This window comes from Miniopterus natalensis, chromosome 6 (assembly GCF_054644295.1).
Source record: "Miniopterus natalensis isolate mMinNat1 chromosome 6, mMinNat1.hap1, whole genome shotgun sequence".
Taxonomy (NCBI): Eukaryota; Metazoa; Chordata; class Mammalia; order Chiroptera; family Miniopteridae; genus Miniopterus; species Miniopterus natalensis.
The window spans coordinates 67,634,839-67,654,348 of record NC_142086.1 but is presented as its reverse complement, the minus strand read 5'-3'; the positions used below and the strand labels follow the sequence as shown (position 1 = coordinate 67,654,348).

The 19,510-nt window shown below is 36.0% G+C and overlaps 1 protein-coding gene across 2 annotated transcripts in view; it reads right to left on the bottom strand.

The window, feature by feature from the left end:
• ZBBX (zinc finger B-box domain containing) overlaps window positions 1–19,510 on the bottom strand; it is a 78,014-nt gene that overhangs the window by 29,959 nt on the left and 28,545 nt on the right. For both annotated transcript variants that reach the window (XM_016215717.2, XM_016215718.2), the window contains exons 7-10: window positions 11,260–11,418; window positions 7,266–7,440; window positions 3,116–3,236; window positions 339–448 (exon numbers count right to left, since the gene is read on the bottom strand). In XM_016215717.2, coding sequence (XP_016071203.2) covers window positions 339–448; window positions 3,116–3,236; window positions 7,266–7,440; window positions 11,260–11,418 — 565 coding nt within the window. The remainder of the gene's footprint in view (window positions 1–338; window positions 449–3,115; window positions 3,237–7,265; window positions 7,441–11,259; window positions 11,419–19,510) is intronic.

Here is a 19,510-nt window from a genome sequence, read left to right as displayed (position 1 = left end):
TATCATCAAGGCATATACTTTATCTGATAATTTCCTATCTTCAAATAACATAGCGAAAAATTAAAGAATAATATTCTCTCATCCATCCACACAAATATAGAAATGCTGCCAATTTTCCTAGTTCAATTAAAATATACATCTTCTTAACATTCAATTTTTAAATGAAAGTATATCTAGAAAATGGGGGGAAAGTATGCATTTTGAACAGGAGATAAAGGGTACATAGTCCAGTTGAGAATGATCCAGTAAAGAAAAACAAAAGCAGATGCTGATTAATGCTTAGTGTTTAAAACTTTAAATAATAAATTTTGAAACTGTCTAATCAAGACTGAACTAACCATCACTATCTTCATCACTTTTATTCTGAGAACTCTGTGCCTCACTAGTGGTTGTACACTGAGGTATGAATGTATCTGGTAGCATGTTGCGAAGTTGCTCCTGTGGAGTTCTACAAAACAAGGAGGAAGCAATTAGAAGACTAAAATACATTACCTAAAACTTCCTAGACAAGATATTGATTTATTTCGCAAAGGAGTAAGTCTACAAAATTAATAATGAAATCATAGTTGTACCTCTAATTCATGGAAGAAAAGCATGATTGCATAACAGAATCTTAATCCACTAAAATAATTTTGTAAATCAAATTAACATCACACAAGACTTTTTAATTGCATATCCCACTGTTTTTGGTTAGGATGAATAGTAAAGTTATGATAGAATCAGTGTTCTTGAAAAAAGCCACATGAAGCCCATTAAGCATACCACATTGTTTAAAAAGCTAATTTATGAATGTGTGTTGTGTCCCACAGCTTTGGCATTATGTTGCTAAGTTCTAAGAGAATCTGAAGACATTATTCCAAGCTTCCACCAAACCAGTAGGGTAATAAAATAGGGTCCCACGATATGAATATGAAGTGTTCTGACGATGGCATCTGTCATCCAATTAACAATGAGGTTTGATGTGGCCCATCTCATATGGAAGGCAATGAAGCACAGGGATTCTCAGAGGTCAAGAGTGTTCCAGAAATCATTCCCAAGTTACTGGGGAGCTAGTCACTTTTTAAACAAGAATAAGAGTAACTACAGCCCTTGTAGACCATGCAAGCTCATGAAGTCCCCATGTTAAGGTCAGGGCCTTCTTAATGATATTAATAGGTAACATTGATGCATAACTTAAAATGTACCAGGCTCTATTCTAACTACTTGGGGCATTACATTTTAATAGATGCATTAAATAGTCACTAGTATTATTTTAATTTTACAGATGAAGACACTGAGGCACAAAGAAGTAAACCAACTTGTTCAAAGTCATTCAGGTAATAAATGCAGAAGAGGAATTTGAACTCAAGGTGTCTGCCTCCCAAGCCCATGTTCATAACCATTAATCTATATAGTCTTCCTCTCAACTGGCAAAGGCACTAAAAGTTGACAGTTTCCTGGCAATCTATGGCTATGTGTATTTTCCCAATACAGGTAATGTATACATCAGAACACTCCAAAATATTTATGTTATTCAGCTTTGTGTCCAAACAAATTTGATGAGCATGTCATTTTATGTCCATAATTTAATTAAGTGATGGAAATATTAAAGAGTAAAAGTCAGAGACAAATTGGCACTTGGCCACCAGAAATCTCTTTCCAGTTTGGCATGGATATACTGTCAAACTGGAAAGTTTTCAATCATAGATACACATAAATGTACTATTATCCAGATACTTCTTCATGAAGTGAAAACATCTAATTTTGTGAATAAAGCCCTGGACCAAAGACTGACAGAGCCTAGATAGTAAAGTATTAGAGCTAAGGCCCTATAGATTGTTTATTATAAACTCAATATTTTCCAGATGAGAAAATGTGGGCCAAGAGAATTTAAGGGATCTGCTTCAGTGTGTCTGAAAGGCTGGAGCCCTGCTCTAGTATGCCTAGAAGTGGGACCTCCACCCCAGTTGGTCTGGAGGGCAGAGTATAGACAGAGGGGATAGTTCTCAAGACTTGAGGTCCTGTAGAATTTGCCCTCGGGTTGCAGACTAGCTCAGGACCTGTTTCTTCTTTCCTATTTCTCCCTTTTAGAATGGGAATATCTATTGTATGCTGATTTCACAGTTAGAGAGCAACTTGCCTCAGAATGAATCATACACTGAGCCTAACCCATACCTGATTTAGATGATATTTAGATAAGAATGTGGACTTTAGACTTTTGAGTTGGTGCTGGAATGAGTTAAGAATTTTAGGGCAATTAAATGGAATGAACATATTTTGTATGAAAGTAGGACATGATCTTTGGGGGCCAGGAGCAGAAAGCTCTGTTCTGAATGTCTGTGTTTTCACAAAATTCATATGTTGAAATCCTAACCCCCAAGGTGACGATATTAGGAGGAAAGGCCTTTGGGAGGAGATTAGGTCATGAGGGTAGAGCCTTCGTGAGTGGGATTGGTGCCCTTATAAAAGAGACTGGAGAAAGCTCCCTAGTCCCATCCGTATGTGAGGACACAATGAGAAGATGGGCATCTATGAACTGGGAAGCTGGCTTTCTCCTGACACTGAATCTGCTGGCACCTTTCTCTTGGACTTCCCAGCCTTAAGAACTGTGAAAAATAAATGTTGTTTATTAATATTTAATGTTAAATTTTAAACAATTTATGAAATGGTGAATCTAATATATTAGTCTTTGAATAAAATATATTTGAATACTATTAATAAAATTATAAAATTAAAGGTCTAATTAAACTTAAAATTAGATTCTGAAAAATATAGCTTCAGAAGTTTATGCTAATGTCAAATGTCTGAGAGCAATACCTTCTCTCAGTAGTCTTTCATTTATCACATTATTTTGCTATTATTCTTAAATTTTATACTGTTTTGTGCCTTTTCCCACATTTACATTTACATTTCTCAAGGAAAACCCTAAACTAATGATGCATCATATACATAAGTAGAATTAAAATTCTTATTAGAACAGTAGAAGCTTCATGGGGATTTAATATTGCTTTAAAATTATTTATGCAAATGTCAAGCATACATATGAGATTGCTACAAAAAAAAGCATGTCACACAAGCAAAAAACATAAATAGCTTTTATTATTTCTTATTAATAATGCAAAAAGTCAGAAAATACCTTCTGTGTTTTTTAAGCCATAATTTTTCCATGTAGGATATACTGTCTTCTTTAAATTCAATATGAAGTGGTTCTCTCCAAATTTTCAGGTTGGTTTGTACTTCACATTCTTCCAATGAGTCTATAACAATAAACATAAAATACAGAGTTAATGTAACCTAGTCTATAAATTATCATAACTTCTCTCAAGATATAGAACTCACCAAATATGCTCTGATAGTTATCTGTAATCAACAATTCTAGGCTTAAATAATGCAAAAGAGATAAACATTGATGATTTATTAAATGACTGTATAGACAGCGTTCTTCAATAATCCCTTGAAATTAAAGAATTTTATGATTCAAAAGGTTTTTAAAAGCTACTGATTTTAAATGCTAAAGATAAATACAAATATACTCATTATATAGTCTATAAACACACACAAACATAAAGGTATGTATTACAGCCACTGACAATAATGCTTACACATTATGGGAAACAGAAAAGAAATAACTCAGGTGGTGGCACCTGGAGGAGACAACTGTCTTCATGAATTTATAGCCACACGGCAATTGACTTCCAGATGCGTCAGATGTTTCTGAAGTACTACTAAATTAAAACCACTATTCAGAGATATTTAAAACGGATGGAGATTTCTGGGAAAGAAATAACTCGAAAACTTGGAGATTCAAAGCACATTACTAAACTAAATGGCCAAGGAACATATGAAAAGATACTGGATGTCATCTGTAAGGAGGTGAACAGATTAGAAAGGCCACTTTATTTCTGTCAGACCAGCAAAACTTTTAAAATCTGACTATTTAAATGTTGGTGATAATGGGAAGCAACCAAACCTTTCACACTCTGCAGGTGAGAGTGTAAACTGATTCAAACACTTGGGTAAATTACTCAGCTTTGTCTGGTGTACTTGAAGACAGGTACACCTGGTGACGCAGCTATTCCACTCCCGGGAACAGACATCCTAGAAATGTGTGCACACGTGTTCCAGGGGACCTGTGCAAGAATATTCGCAACAGCACCATTCGTAATTTCAAAAATGAGAATCGGCCCAAATAACCATCTACATTTAAATAGGTAAATAGTGTTATATTCATATAACAGAAGACTATGAAGAGTGAAAATGAATGAAATACAATTATGCACATTTTCATGGATAAATATCGCTAAATGGTATTCAGTAAAATAAACAAGTTGCAAAAGAGTACATATACTAGCTTTCCACTTACAGAATGTTCAAATATATGCAAATTTAACATTTTGTTGTTTAGAGATACACATGTGCAATAAACTGCATGAAAATCAAGGAAATAAAAAAAAAAACCCACAAAATTCAGGCTAGTGATAATCTCTTAGAGGGAAGGAAAGCGGGGAGAGAACAGATGCTTAGTATTTTGTTTTTCTTTATAAGCTATATAAATTTTATAAACGTTCTTTTGTATCTATTTAATATCTTAAGGAAAGGAAAATATTTACAAACATATACATATAATACACACAAACATATATATAATACTCTAGAGCAAAAAAAAATCACATATTATATCAACAAAAGTTCTCATCTTAATGATTCCTCCACTGAAACTACACTATTGACCTTACTTCTTTATTTTAAAACACTATCCCCTCCATTGGTTTTTATGATCATGTACTTTACCAATTTTCCACCTATATCTATGCCACCCTTTATCTTCTCTTCAGGCTTGTCTTTCCAATGTAATTTCTCTCTAGCCTATTGTGCTAGAATATTCTCCCTGAAAAATATGTACCAACATGTTAACACTGGTTATCTCCAGATTGTAGGATTGGGTTATTTATATTTTCTTCTTGGTAACTTTTTTATTATAACCAAATTATTTTAAATAATCATAATGTTATTCCTATAATATAGTTATTTCTACAATAAAGAACAAAAGTTTTTAATTACTTGCCACAGTGAGTTATCACTTCACACCTGTCAAAAAGGCTGTCATCAGTAAATCCACAAACAAGTTTTGGTGAGGGTGTGGAGAAAAGAAAACCCTCATGCACTGTTTATGGGAATACAGATTGGTGCCACTGCTGTGGAAACCAGTACAGAAAGTTCTCAAAAAATAAAAAATGCATCTGCCTTATGAGCCAGTGATTCTCCTTTTGGGTATATACCCAAACAAACCCAAAACAATAATGCTAAAGAATATATGGGCCCTTATGTTCATTGCAGCATTATTTACACCAGCCAAGATATGAAAGCAACCCAATAGACGACTGGATAAAAAAGCTGTGGTACATATGCAATGAAATAGTACTCAACCATAAAAAAGAATGAAATATTACCATTTGGGACAACATGGATGGATCTAGGGGGTATTATGCTAAGTGAAATAAGTCAGTCAGAGAACGATATACCATGCGATTTCACTTATATGTGAAATCTAAAGAACAAAATAAATGAACAAACGAAACTGAAACAGAATTATAGACACAGAGGACAGATGGATAGTTGCCAGAGGTGGGGTGGGCAGGAGGCATTGAGGGACTAGGTGAAAAAGGTAAAAGGATTAAGAAGTACAAATTGGTAGTTACGAAACAGTCATGGAGATGTAAAATACCACACAGGGAATGCAGTCAATAATACTGTAATAACTCCGCAGAGTCCCAGGTGGGTACTGGAAATAGCAGGGGCAACAATTTGTAAGGTATATGATTGTCTAACCACTATGCTATACACCCGAAACTAATATAAAATAATATTGAACGTAAACTGTAACTGAAAAATAAATTTAAAAATACAGTGGTCCCTCAGTTTTCTAATGTAACCCGCTCTGGAAGCCCGTGGGAGCTCTGAAACGCTGGAAAACCGAGGGACCCACAGCCAACAGCCAGGCCTCAGGATGCTGCCCTCAGTGGAGGCCGCACGGCCTGTTCAACTTCAGAGGCGGGTTCGAAAACCGAAGCATTTACTCCGGGTTTACAGCGTTCATAACCCGAAATGTTCAGCAACGGAAACCCTCGAAAACCGAGGCACCACTGTATTTTAAATGGTTTTCCACTTCTTTGACCTAATCTGATTTATCAAATCAGTCCTTCTTTTACTTTAAATGCTATGTCCTTCAAAGTGGACAATCAAAAGGAAGATTTAGTCCCTTTCAGAGTAGAATAGTAGAAAGTATATCAAAACAAGAAAGTTAAAATAAAAGGCACATAAAAACATAGTCAATGAGAGTTATATTGAGGTATGTAATAAAGAGAGTATACAAATTAAGTTCTAGAAATAGTAATAAAATTAGAATTTCATAAAAAAATGTAAAAAAATATTTAAAGGAGAGAAAATTGTTTAGTAAAAACCCCACTTCTAATGGGAAGATAGTATTCGATACCTCAATGTTAGAAATTATACTGTTATAAAGGAGGAACAACCAGGAGAGTTCCTTCATTGAGAAAGAGTAAAATAGCAGTAATAAAATTGGATGCTGTCAACTAAGATACATTATTGAAATTTATTACCTAACATTTTATTCTCAATGAAAAGCAATTCAAAGCCTCTACAAGATTCTGAGTAATAAAATTAATAAATCAAACACTTTTTTAAAGGATGGTTTTCCTCAAGAGATACTGGGAAACTCAAAGCAAAGATGCTCTACGCTTCAGTCATCTAGTTTTTCAATGTCTAGAAAAAGGACATGAAAATCATCAAGGAAAAATAAAAACAAGAAGTCTTTCTTCAAAAAGAAAGAAAAACAGAAGACTAATCAATTCTACCCTGAAGTTCATGGCAGTATTTGAAATACATTTTTCAAGACAAATATAAAAAATTCTCGACTTCTCTATCTCAAAGATTCTCCTGTTTTATGTGCTGTAATTACAATCCAATAAAGAAATGGTTGTCCTGACAAAAGCTTTCTTCTAGGGGAATGGGAGCTGAAAGAAACCAATTCTCTATTCGAGAGCCCAAATTTACGTAGGAAACAAACACAAATATTCCCAATGCCCAGTTCAAGGGTTCTATAAATATTAAACCACCAACCAATGGTCATACAGCGACCATTCTTTTGAGGAGTTATATCAAACTGCTATCCCAATGTTAATTGTTTTGAATATTGCACTTACATTCACAGAGAAAGGAGTTAGGTTCAGCTATACTTTACATTTGTTTTATAAAAATAGCTATACCTGGTTTTGCTGCAGGTGAGTTCTGTTTCCCACTGTCATTATGATGTCCAGTTCTCCATTCATTTAAAGCTTCCTGAAAGGACTGGGCAGAAGCTCCTTCATCGAATGACCCTTCACACAAGAGCCTCTCCCTCGGGTTTCTACATTCTCCTTCTTGTGTTGTTGAAACTTCCATCTAAACCAATTAAAAATGTATCTAAGTATGTGTTATTAGAGTTTCCGTATCATAAACCGCAGAGGCATTGTAAGTCACATTTTTTAAGCTTAGAATAGAATGTTTTAAAGTTGTACTTATTTATATGTTTTACTGGTTTCTTTAAAATTGTATGAGCAATTACAAATGGTCTCTTCATAAACTATTAAAACTGGAGTCTACAGGACTGAGGATTTATCATTATGATATTCACCAGTGTTCTCCCTGGAAAGCGACAACAGCCTTGTATGTGGCCCTCCTACTTCTCCAGTCTCCTGCTCCTGCAACCTCCCCACAGCAGAAAGAGCAGTTTCAAAACATGCAAATCTGACCATGTCAGGCCTCTGCTCCAATCCCTCCACTGACTCTCTATGAAGCCCCCAGACCCTACTAGGACTTACAAGGGCCTGCACAGCCTTGTACTCCCCACCTTCTACTTCAATTCCTTCATTTCACCCCTTCACTCAAGCCGCTCCGGCCAAACTTCTATTTCTGCAGTTCTGGAACCCACCCAGCACGTTCCCGCGGTGGGCTTTGCACTGGCTGTACCCAAAGCCTGGAATGGTCCCTCTCCACAGCTCCGCACAGCCATTCCACTCCTTCCATTCAGTCTCTGCGCAAACGTCACCTACTCAGAGAGGAGGCGATGGCCCTGCTGATGGCCTTAAAAATATAGACTCTCCCCACCCCCCACTTTCTAATCCCTTATCTGCTTTATTTTTCTCAAAGTAACTTATCTCTGTTTATTTCTTTATCATCTCTCTCTCTCCCCATTAGAATGTAATGAAATCGGGGAATATTTTGCCCCCTCAGTGCCAAGAGCTGTGCCTGGCTCAAAGTCGTGCTCATTAACAAATGAATGAATGAATGAATGAAATGCATATGAAACATTGCATGCTTCTTAGTGTGATGATGGGAGAAAGGATGAATTCAGTACAAGAATATAAATCCATTACAAACACACACAAAAAATAAAGGTAGTATTTGGCAGTTATCCACTGAATCAGAGAAAACATTCAAATTAGCCATAGCAAAATAAATTCCACACCAATGGTGAGTTATGAAATGTGGATACCTATACTGATATCAAATTGTTAAATCTCCAGTGTATCTTCCAGATACAAAAGTAGAATCCTTTATGTGCAGTCCTTAATTGCAAAATAAATATGCAGATTGTTAGAGTACAATTGAAAGAAGATCATTAAATAAATGTATAAAACTTTAAATATAAAGAAAAAGCACCTGGGAACCTGCCTGACACTATGCTAGCTGTTGGCCACAGAAACACAGGTTAGTAAGTCCACAACAGAAACAGGTATCTAACTCAGATAAACAAGAATTCTATGGGCAAAAAGTGGCAGGGGTAGGATTCCAGAGAGAGGGGATGATACACAGACAAAGACATGGACCCAAACAGCACAGTGGCATGAAACTAAAAGTAGTTCATATTGTTATAGCAAAAAGTGGGATATGAAAAAATATAAACGGTGGAAAGATGAACAGGGGGAAGATCATGAAAGTTACTGCCTGCCATAGAGAGAAAATTGGACTTAAACTTATTGGAAACACAAAGGCACTGAAGAGTCCCACACAGTCGTGTGGGAAAGAGAGAAATCAGGGAATAGTGAGCTTGGATGCAAGGACACCAAGGAAAATGTTACAGACATTTGGCAATATCAACATCACAAATGCATAATCCTCTTCAGTTAGGAATGTCGGAAATTTATTATGTAAATATACATATATATGCAAAACAACATTTTCAAAAACATTCTTTATAACTATAGCTTGTACTGACAAAAGATTGAAACAGTAAATGTTGATCAGTGGAAAATAGATTTTTAAAAGTCCAATAAATGGAGTATTTTATAGCCACAGTATAGAATGAGAAGGTTCTAGACTGTATTTATATGGGTGTCAAAATATTTTGTTACATGTAAAAAGCACGTTTGCAGAGCAGGATGCTAAGTATATTAATACTGGTTTCAATAAATATCTACATACAAAATTGAAAATATTGATTCCTAGAAGGGGAGAGAATGAAATGAAATTTACACTCTATAAACTTGTACCTCAAGAAAAAGCTAATTTCAGTATTTAGATTAACTGTAAGAACAGAAATCACCAAACATTCAAGAAAGTTTTTAGATGGTAGACTGCATGGGACATAGTAAATGATCAGACAAGCAGAGGAAGGAAAGAAAAGACTGTGAAAAAATAACTGTTTTGCTGGCCTGGGAAGCTGGAAGATACGCTGACACTAATAGTAATATCTATAGGTTTTGGAGGAGAAATAATGAATTTAGTTTGAAAATACTAAGTTTTAGAAGTAAGTGGGAAGGTAATTACAGGCATCGCGTAGGCAGTATGTATGTGTGTGTCTCTATGTGCACTGCACTAATGAAGAAGCATTGAAAACTCAGTGACAGGGTTTAAGTGGGCAGTGACTGCAGTAGCTCCTCAGGGCAGCTCCTTTCCAAGCAACGAATCAGAGATAGAAGACACTGCATTTTATAGCTATGCCTTTGGAATACTTGGCTTGCACATAGTGGTGTCAGGATAGAAAAAAGCCAGCAGACTGTACATCGGCTCTTAAATGTTTCAGCCCAGAACTGTCATATGTTGCTTCCACTCAGAGCCCAACATGACCCTGCCCATTCTAAAGGGGCTAGAAAATATGATGAATCAGTGCTGTCCATTCATCAGTGACTCCTCAGAAGCACCCGTGGCCAGTCTGTCAGAACACAAAATCCATGCAAATATGCTGACTTTCCTGGGCAATTCGAGCAGTTCCTCTGCTGTAAAGAGGTCCTCCTGGCACAGAGCACATTTCCTTTTATGTTCTGAGAGCCTGGGTTCAGAGCTCAACAGATGGATGAGGTTCAAGCCTCACTCTGTCACCAAGTAACAAGCCGTGTGACTTTGGCCAAGTTATGCACTATTTCTGAACTGCAGTGAAAAGGTGAGTATCTGAGGATTATGTATTACATAGATCAGAATAGATTCAATGACATGGAAGCATAGATGAGACTGATGAATGTCAGAGGGATGGAGGAGGGCGGGTGGGTGGAGGGGGAGAGAGTAACCAAAGAATTTATGTGCATATATACACAACCCAAGGACATGGACAATGGTGGGGAGAGGGACTGGGGAGGGGGAAGGAATGGGGTGGAACAGGTCATCGGGGAGAAAAAGGGACATCTGTAATATTTTAAACAATAATAAAACTTAAAAAATAAAAAAAATAAAAAAATCTGAGCAAGCCTGTCTTTTGCTTAAAACAATCAGTACAACAAGTCTATTGTAAGAATATGGGAGTGAGCTGATGAAACTTATCTAGCACATCATGGAATCAGTAATCAATCTCAATAATTACCAGCATTTGGGATATATCTGATTTTAAAAATCTGCGAGATTTACTGTCATCTATAACACTTGGCAAAGTTTTCTAATTTTAGCCTCTCTGGAGTCCTGATTAATACAAAATCATTATATTGCATTGTGTTATCCATTTTTATGTTCCTCCCAAACACTCATTCATTTCCTGACTTGGTGGAAATGTCCAGGAAGCCACATGATCAAAGGATCATTCATCAAGAAATCAGCATTCAGTGGAATCAAAGTAATCTCCTTAAACGTATTTTTATAGTCAAGATATTCTTCATTAATAAAAAAACAAATTCATATTAAACAACATGACAAAATAATCTGCAAAACTCTACAGCTCTAGTTAAGTATATGCATGACAGTCTCCATGACCATATATGACGGCAAATGTCTCCTGTATTTCCCTCAGCTTACCTGGGGTCTGCACCCCTGACGAGGAGGAGATTTGGGTTTAGGCTGGCTTTTACTAATCTCTTTTGTAGAGCAATTCTCCCCTTTGGGTTCACCTGGATTAATTTCCTTTATAAACCGATGGGCAACATCCAATACATTGGATAATATTTGAGATTTTGCCTATTGAAAAAGAAACAAAATATAACTAAAAAGCCAAGTATAAGCCTAAGTAAGTTAGATACATCAAATCATTTTCATTATTCTGTAACTACTAAATTCAATGTATTTTACTTAATATTTAAACATATCTATTGGCATTTATATCAACCAATATAATAGTGACAGCTGCCAATGTTATGAAGGGCTAGTTTGGTTTGGGCTTATACTATCCTAAGTATCTTAAAAACATGTTATTTAATCCTGAAGTCAACTCTAAAGCATACCTATTTTTATCTCTGTTTCAGGGATAAAGAAACCAAAGCTCTGAGTGTTTAACTAACTTGCCCTTGGTCACACTGTGAGTGGGTGGCAGGGCTGGGAAGTGACCCCAGGTATACACAATTCTAATGACTCACAGCCTTTCCACTAGGCCAACCCCAAATAAATGGATGTGTTATTTTATGCACACCAAGGCTAAAGAACTAAATATAGCTACTCTAATGGGAGCCTGAATAAGCGGTAATAAGTATTCCTCAGTGATAAAACACCTTTAGAAAATATTAACTATTTAAAAGTGTAGATCAGGAAGTGGGTCTGCCTGTCCTTGCCTGGGGCCTTCCAAGTCTCTCCTCAGGCCGTGCCTTTGCTCATGAGTGTTGGTTTCCAAGAAGGCTCTCCATCCTGGACTATCTTCTTTGCCTGGCAGGCTTCTTCTCCTTCTGGATTTGTCCCAAGTTACTCCCACTTCTGGGAACCCTTCCCGGCCTTCCTTCCCCCGCTGTGTGAGGTGCCCATTCTCTGTACCCTGCATAGATCTCTACCAACGCCCCCGCAATATTGATTTTACATCGTCTTTTGGTATCCATCCCAGGATACCATATAAGCTCACAGAATAAAAACAGGTCTACTTAAATCTCTGTATGGCTACCACCATGCCTGGAAAACAACCCATGGTAAAAATAAAGTGTGGGGGGAGAGAGCAAGAGGACTCCAGAATTAAAATAAATGATAGAGAAAAGTAATTCAGCAAACCTTTCCCCATGCCTTTTTCAGAGTGGCTGAAAAGGAACAAACAGGCAAACCTGGGGCAGGCTCTGTTCTCTGAGGAGTCTCCTGTCCGAACCACCTGGTCTGCCCTAGGACACAGCAGGTCTGAGCCTGAACCAAACACACTCCAGGGGGAAGATGCAGGCCTTTCAGAGGCTCTCTGAGAGCCTGGCATTAGGAACAGAAGCAATAGGTCTTTCTTCTTAGCAAATGTCCTCAAGACAGAGGAAAACTCCAGTGGGGATCAGAAATAAGTATGTACTCTCCCATGGGAATATTCCATTTTTAAATTTTCACCTAGCTATCTATTTAAATAGCTAAGATTACATGGAAACTTTCCAGTATGAACTTTTGAAAATTTGTTAAGATTCAGTCTGATTCTGGAATAAATCAGTGAACATCAAATTAACTGGTGTTATTCCACATGGAACTAGTAAATTATATATGAAAAATGACCTTTGCGCAAAAATTGCTATGCATGTACAAATCGACAGTATCTGCTCCAAATTTCACAATGATCATTAGAAATCCCATGGAGACCTGTGCAGCCCATTTTAAAAAAGAAATTCAATTCATAATTATAGGACAATATTATTGTGCATATTCATTATTCTATGCATTAGATCTCTATGGCTTATTTACTGCTGCTGCACTTATACGGCTGAACTATACACTTACAAATGCTTAAGATGAAAACATTTATGCTGTTTTTTACACAATTTTTAAACAATGAGCAGAGAAATGATGTGTGCACTTTATTGTTTATATTAAAGCTAAATACAGTTGATTTAACAAGAAAAAATGAAAGGAAGAAAAGAAAAAAGGAAAAAATTCAAGCCAATTGTAATAATGCTTTAATCTTTCTAGAAATACCCGTATTTTAGCAAATATTTTTAAACATAATAATCCAATCTGAGCCTGATTTTAAATTTCCTGGAATAAAGGTCTGTTGATTTCAAAAGTGGTTAAAATACCTAGTTTTCATTTTACCGAATATCAAAATAAAAAACAATAGTATTAATTCTATATAATTTATCACAATAAAGTTACCATTCAAATACATATGTTTATTTAAATAACACAAAAGAAGGATTATTCCTGTCCTAACATGAACCTTGCTATCAATGTTACAATAATTTTTATAACATTTTTAGGTAGCATTTTTAAAGGATATGATCCAGAAATAGGAGCATGAACAGACTGAGGGATCTCAGAGGGAAGGTGGGAGTGGGGTGGGGAGAGATTAACGAAAGAATTTATATACATATTTGCATAACCATGGACAAGACAATAGTGTGGTGAAGGCCTGGGGGAGGGGCTGTCAATGGGAACAAAAGGGGGCATCTGTAATACTTTCAACAATAAAGATAAATTAAACATAAAAATGAAATGGCCAAAAAATTATTTTATTCTTACATTAAATTTACTACTAAAAATATGGTAAACATCATGGATAACTGATAAAACGAAATGCTTAAAGTTCTGTTCATTCAGGATAAATAAAATGGCAATAAATGGGAATTTTCTTTCCCAGAAAACCATATATTTAAATATTACTTTCCTAGGTTTTAAAAGTGTATATGAATACTTTATTTTTCTTGTTCTTAAAATAATCACTCCAGGAAAGGGAAGAGATATTCTGATCCCCATTACTCAGACAAGGAAACCCAAGCTCCTAAAGCTCAGGTCAAAGCCAGTGGGTACAAAATGTCAGGGCTCGATTTAGAACCAAGACTCTCCTTCTTTTAGTCTAATCTTTTTCCCTCCTGAATTATGTTAACACAGACAACGTGCTTCAGTTGTGATTTCTTGAAACTAAGATAATTAATTCTTTTGTTTTTAATTTATTTCGTTTGTTTATTTTCAGGTTTGACCAAAGACTAGCAAATTGAAAGGCGGAACAAATTCTCATTTTGCTCACCTTCTCTGCCACCTACATATTTGGGGAGGGTTGTGGGGCAACACAAACTTTGAAAAATGTAAAACTTTTGAACAAAGTTAAAAGTATTCTATAAGAGTAAGATTACAGAACAAACTTAAACCATCTAGTCCTTAACTAAGAGGTGTATAATTTAATAGAATCAATAAGATTAGAAATGCACCACAGTGCTATAACATGCTATTTCACAATACTTAAAAGTTCCTAGATATGTGAAAAATATATCACACGTTAATAATTTTCAGCTCCCCAAACTCATTCCCAATCTCCCATACTCGTTCCAGAGAAGAGCTGGCAACCAATTGCTAGATACTCAAAATCTCCTCACCTAGGTGGGCTCTCCCCTTGAACCCGATGAGCTCTGTGACAGTTTGCTGAATGTGAGAAACAGTAATGAGTTTCCCTTCCAGTGACAAGGTGGTAAGGAACGAATGTGCCTTCTCCACACTTTTTACTGTTTGGTGTATGGTGACCTTGGAAGGAACATATGGAATATGGTGAATGTTACAGTAAAAGTCATCAAATCATTGCTTAAGAGGGAAGATGTCTCAGGGACACCCATGTTGAACTCTTAGGTGAGTAAAAAGTAAAATTTTACTGTTTTAAGATACTGAGATTTGGGTGTCCTTTTGCTGTAGCAAGCATATTTGGAAACTACCTCTAACTGGGTATTGTTTGAGCTAGCAAAAAAAAAAAAAAAAAGTTTTAAAAATGTGTTTTGCCCAGGCCAGTTTGGCTTAGTGGTTGGAGCATCATCAGCCCATAGACTAAAGGGTCCTGGGTTCGACTCCAGCCAAGGACCTGTACCTTGGTTGCAGGCTCGATCCCTGGCCCCAGTCAGGGTGCCTGCAGGAGGCAACCAATCGATGTGTGTCTTTCTCTCTCCCTCCCTTCCACTCTCTCTGAAAAGCAATGGAAAAAATATCCTCGGCTGAGAATTAAAAAAAAAAAAAAGTGTTTCCCATTAGTAACATACATAAATACATTATTTCCATGTCTCACCAAAGTTTTCCTCTCTACTTGGAAAGGCAAGTGTTCCTATTATAATTCTATTTATCATTTCAGGCCCAGATCAAATGTTATCCAGTTCCAATGTATATCCAATGGCATTATAAAAAGCAGTTTAAAAGGGCAAGTTGTTTAATCTCTCTGAAACAAAGTTTTCTCCCTCAACTAACTGCAGCAAAATTGACATATCTTCTGTGTGCTCTTATAAATCCTTGCTTACATCAATACTAGAGCTTTGCTGCTCAATGTGTGATCCATAAATCAGCAGCATCTCCATCACCTGGAAACTTTCTAAAAATACGAAATATCAGGTCGCACTCAGCCTCACTGAATCAGAATCTGCAGTTTAACAGGTAACTTGCATGCACATTCAGTTTTGAGCATCACTGTGTCAAAACACTTATCAGTCAGTTGTGTTACAATTGGTTGAATATAGCTGTCTTCCCTTTTGTGATTATTAATTCCTTGAGAGAGAGAACCATGTCTTATTCTGCCTTACATACAATGTTTCACATCACCTTCTTTTAATGCTCCTCCCGGCAGCCCTGTCTGTCACACTTTGCAACTAGAACATTGCTTAACGCTGGTTAACAAGTTGAGAAATGCTGGTTGAATCAAATTTAACTGATTTACTTTGCTAAAAATGACTAAAAATTCCATTTGAATATTCGTTCCTTTTACCCGAGCTAAGTCAGTGTCAACAAAGATAAAATAAATGGCACTATTGATAATAGCACAAAAGGGCAAATCATGTACCTCACTAAGCATAAGTGTTTGCACCTGTAAAATGAAGACAATCGCTTCCTGGCAAAGCTGCTGCTGTGAAGACTATTCAATCTGACTGAAAGGCACCTAGTAGAGGGATAACATAATGCTGTGCATTCAAATAACTGCTACCATTTTATTTAGATCACAATACACTACTTCTCTGTAGAAAAATTGTTCAAATATCCAGAAAATAGAATTTCTATCAAATTTAGTAGACAGAAGTGGGACTTCAGACTATGGTATAATACAGAGGTCAGGAAATAATTGCACCTCCATAAAACAAATATTATAATTGGATAAATTTGTTAAAAAAACTATTTCAGGAAATCAACCAAAAGCAAACAACAAGTTGAGAAGCATTTACTCAAGGAAAACCACTGTGACATTGGTGAAGAAAGCACGTGTGTGTCTGCCTTGCGTGGGGCTGCTCCTGTCTTATATCTCCCTTCCCAAGCCTGTCAGTGTAACTAGGGCAAGGCTGGCCTGGCTCAGTAGGGAGTGTGCTTGATTCTCAGCGGAAGGCAGCATCTTGAAGTTTCTGTGGCACTATCGACAAACGAGCAAATTTGATTACAAATGAAACCTATAGCTCTGACAGCCTGAGGTTTTGGTCCCAGTTGAGGTGAGCAGTAGACCAGCCAAACACTTAATGGGGTGATCCTGAAAATGAGAGAGCTACAGAAGGGCTGATTTAAAAAATGAAAATCATCAAAGAGAACAAAACGAAAATTTTTGAGTATGACCTAAATAGCTTAACAAGAGATGTGAAATGGAATGACTCAGTGAACTTGATGACTCAGTGAACTTGATGATAGGTCAACATAAATTATCCAATTTGAAACACAAAACAAATTATCCTTCACTTGACAATATAAAAACTATCATTTTAAGTAATAAGTAGCCAGTGAACAAGAATGTGGTTATTGTTATAAAATATTTAAAATAGATAACTATGCATATTAAGTATCATAACACTGTACTACATCTATTAAAAATATATTTTCAAATTTTAAAACTCAAAGATAATAGTATTTCCATCTTTCTAAGTATGAAAATTTACATATAGAAGTACTAAAAGGTATCAACAGGAGGCAGAGGGGGCTGAAAATGATTAAAATTACCTGTGCATCTTCTCCACATGCTAAAAATGTTTAAAAACAAAACCAAAACAGCCTTTGGGGCACATAGTAAATCATATATCTCACTGTAGAATAGAAGCTTAAACTAAAGCCAAAGAATGTGATTTACTGCCAGCATTTCCAGGTTCCCCCACATCCCTCACTACACTGTGTGATGCTAGGATTTCATCTGGTGACTGTTCTAAATTCTCACCTGAACTTTCTTTTTTTCTCCCTAGAATGATATTATCTTTCAAATTACACTCTAGAAGAATTCATCACTCTGACAATGTATCATTAATCAAAGTAAAGAGAGTTGATATGTTATAGCATTTTGGAATGGATGGCACCTTGTAGAAGTTAAAGTCCAAGAGTAAAAGTTTTAGTTTAGTTAGAAAAATGATATACTTTATGACACTGTCAGTGCTTCAAAACTCTAACTACCATCACCACCCCAAAGCCTGGCTATCCTGCAAAAAATATTAATGACCACGTTGACATAGCCATGCTTCCTCCTATGATCCAGAAGTCCCAGCTCAAAGAAGTTCCCACATAATTTAGACTTGTGTTACTTCCTAAGTGTGAAAAAAGAAAATGCTGCAATATCTCTTTTCATGGTGTTAACTCTCATTGATTTTCCAATTACAAAATTTTAGAAGAGATTTACTGCAACCACAGCCTTGCATTAGGAGCTAAAAACTAATTTCTGCAGGAGAGTTCTGTTATTTCATTTGTATATGCAAAGCAAAAGGATCAGAGGTAGAGATAGAGATATACGTAGGCACAGAGAGAGAAAATAAAGCTGTTACAGCAGAAGAAACATTATGAAGTCATTGGTTGCAGTGATTGTTGGGGTTGAATATGGGTGCACTTGGATAGCTTTAAATGATAAAATCATTTCAGGAAGATCAAATGTGCTAATGGAATTATATATATATGTAAAATTATATTCATATATTTATTCATTTATTTTGGCCTGCCTTTTAAGAAAAACACTTGCCCTTGCATATTGGGAATATTGTCCCAAGTACAGTTTGTTCTGTTTCCTTTGCTGTGAATTACATCATAAGCAATTGCTAAATAGAAGTACAATGTCGGCAAAACTCTGGAGTTTCATTGACTCTTAAGGTGATTTTTTTCTCCAGCACATTACTTTAAGGAGGCAATTAAGGTCAAGCTGTTTCACAATTAAAGCCAAAAACTTAGCAATGTATGAAGACCAAAAGAAAAAAAGTTGAAAATTTATAGAAAGTGTCCCCTTAACACAAGTACTGACTGTTTACTGCCTTGAACAACCCTGCAGTTTCCACTAAGTTAAGTGATCTGGAAAAATGGGAGTGCAGCTAAAGCTACAAAGATATTCCCTCGACTTCAAACAATGACTTAATAAGGAATCAACAGTATGATTGAGATTTCTTTCCTTCTGATGAAAATGACCTATTAGAACTGAATTGCTACCAGGATCTGCGTCACAGAGAAGGAAGCACAAGTCCCCGAGCCAGGCGTGCCAGTGGTTTCATCAGGGGGTTACCTGTTTTTGTTAGGGCTCTGTTACAAAGTGTCATAGGATTTGAGGGGTCCTCCCCTCACCCTAATTTTTCCTGAAGCCCTGTTAGTTAAGTGGGTGATATTCCAGAATGGGAAATTTTTTAGAAATCATATCTTCAGTGTATATGTGTTTCTGCCATAATACAATATACAATTTTATATCATTTTTATGGCAGAAACACATGTACACTGAAGAATTATGCTTTATAGCAAAGTGAAATTTTTATTAAAACTTATCAAACATTTGCTCAATGTCTACTTATTCAAAGAAACCTCTACAAATTATTTTGCCAGCATATTTCTATTCATACAATGTATTAAACACATCACATGATGACACTATAAGGATCCCCTTATCTAAAATCCACAATAACAAATCGAACTAAATCTCTCTGAGTTGAAAACTACATAGAAAAGAAGTTACACTAACTACACCAAGCAGATAAATTCCTCAAATTATCACGGATCTATGCCAAGATGCAATGATCCCATTAAATTTCCACTTAGTAAAAATATCTTTGTAAAGTAAAAGTAATTTACTTATAAAAATAGAAAATTTTAAGCATCCTAATTCATTAAGCTAGAGTTAAAAAATGAGCCTTATCTTTCAATTTTTCTACATTATTAAAATGTATCTTCTATTCTTAGAGCATATTGTTATTTTGCTTTTTGGATGAATCCATCT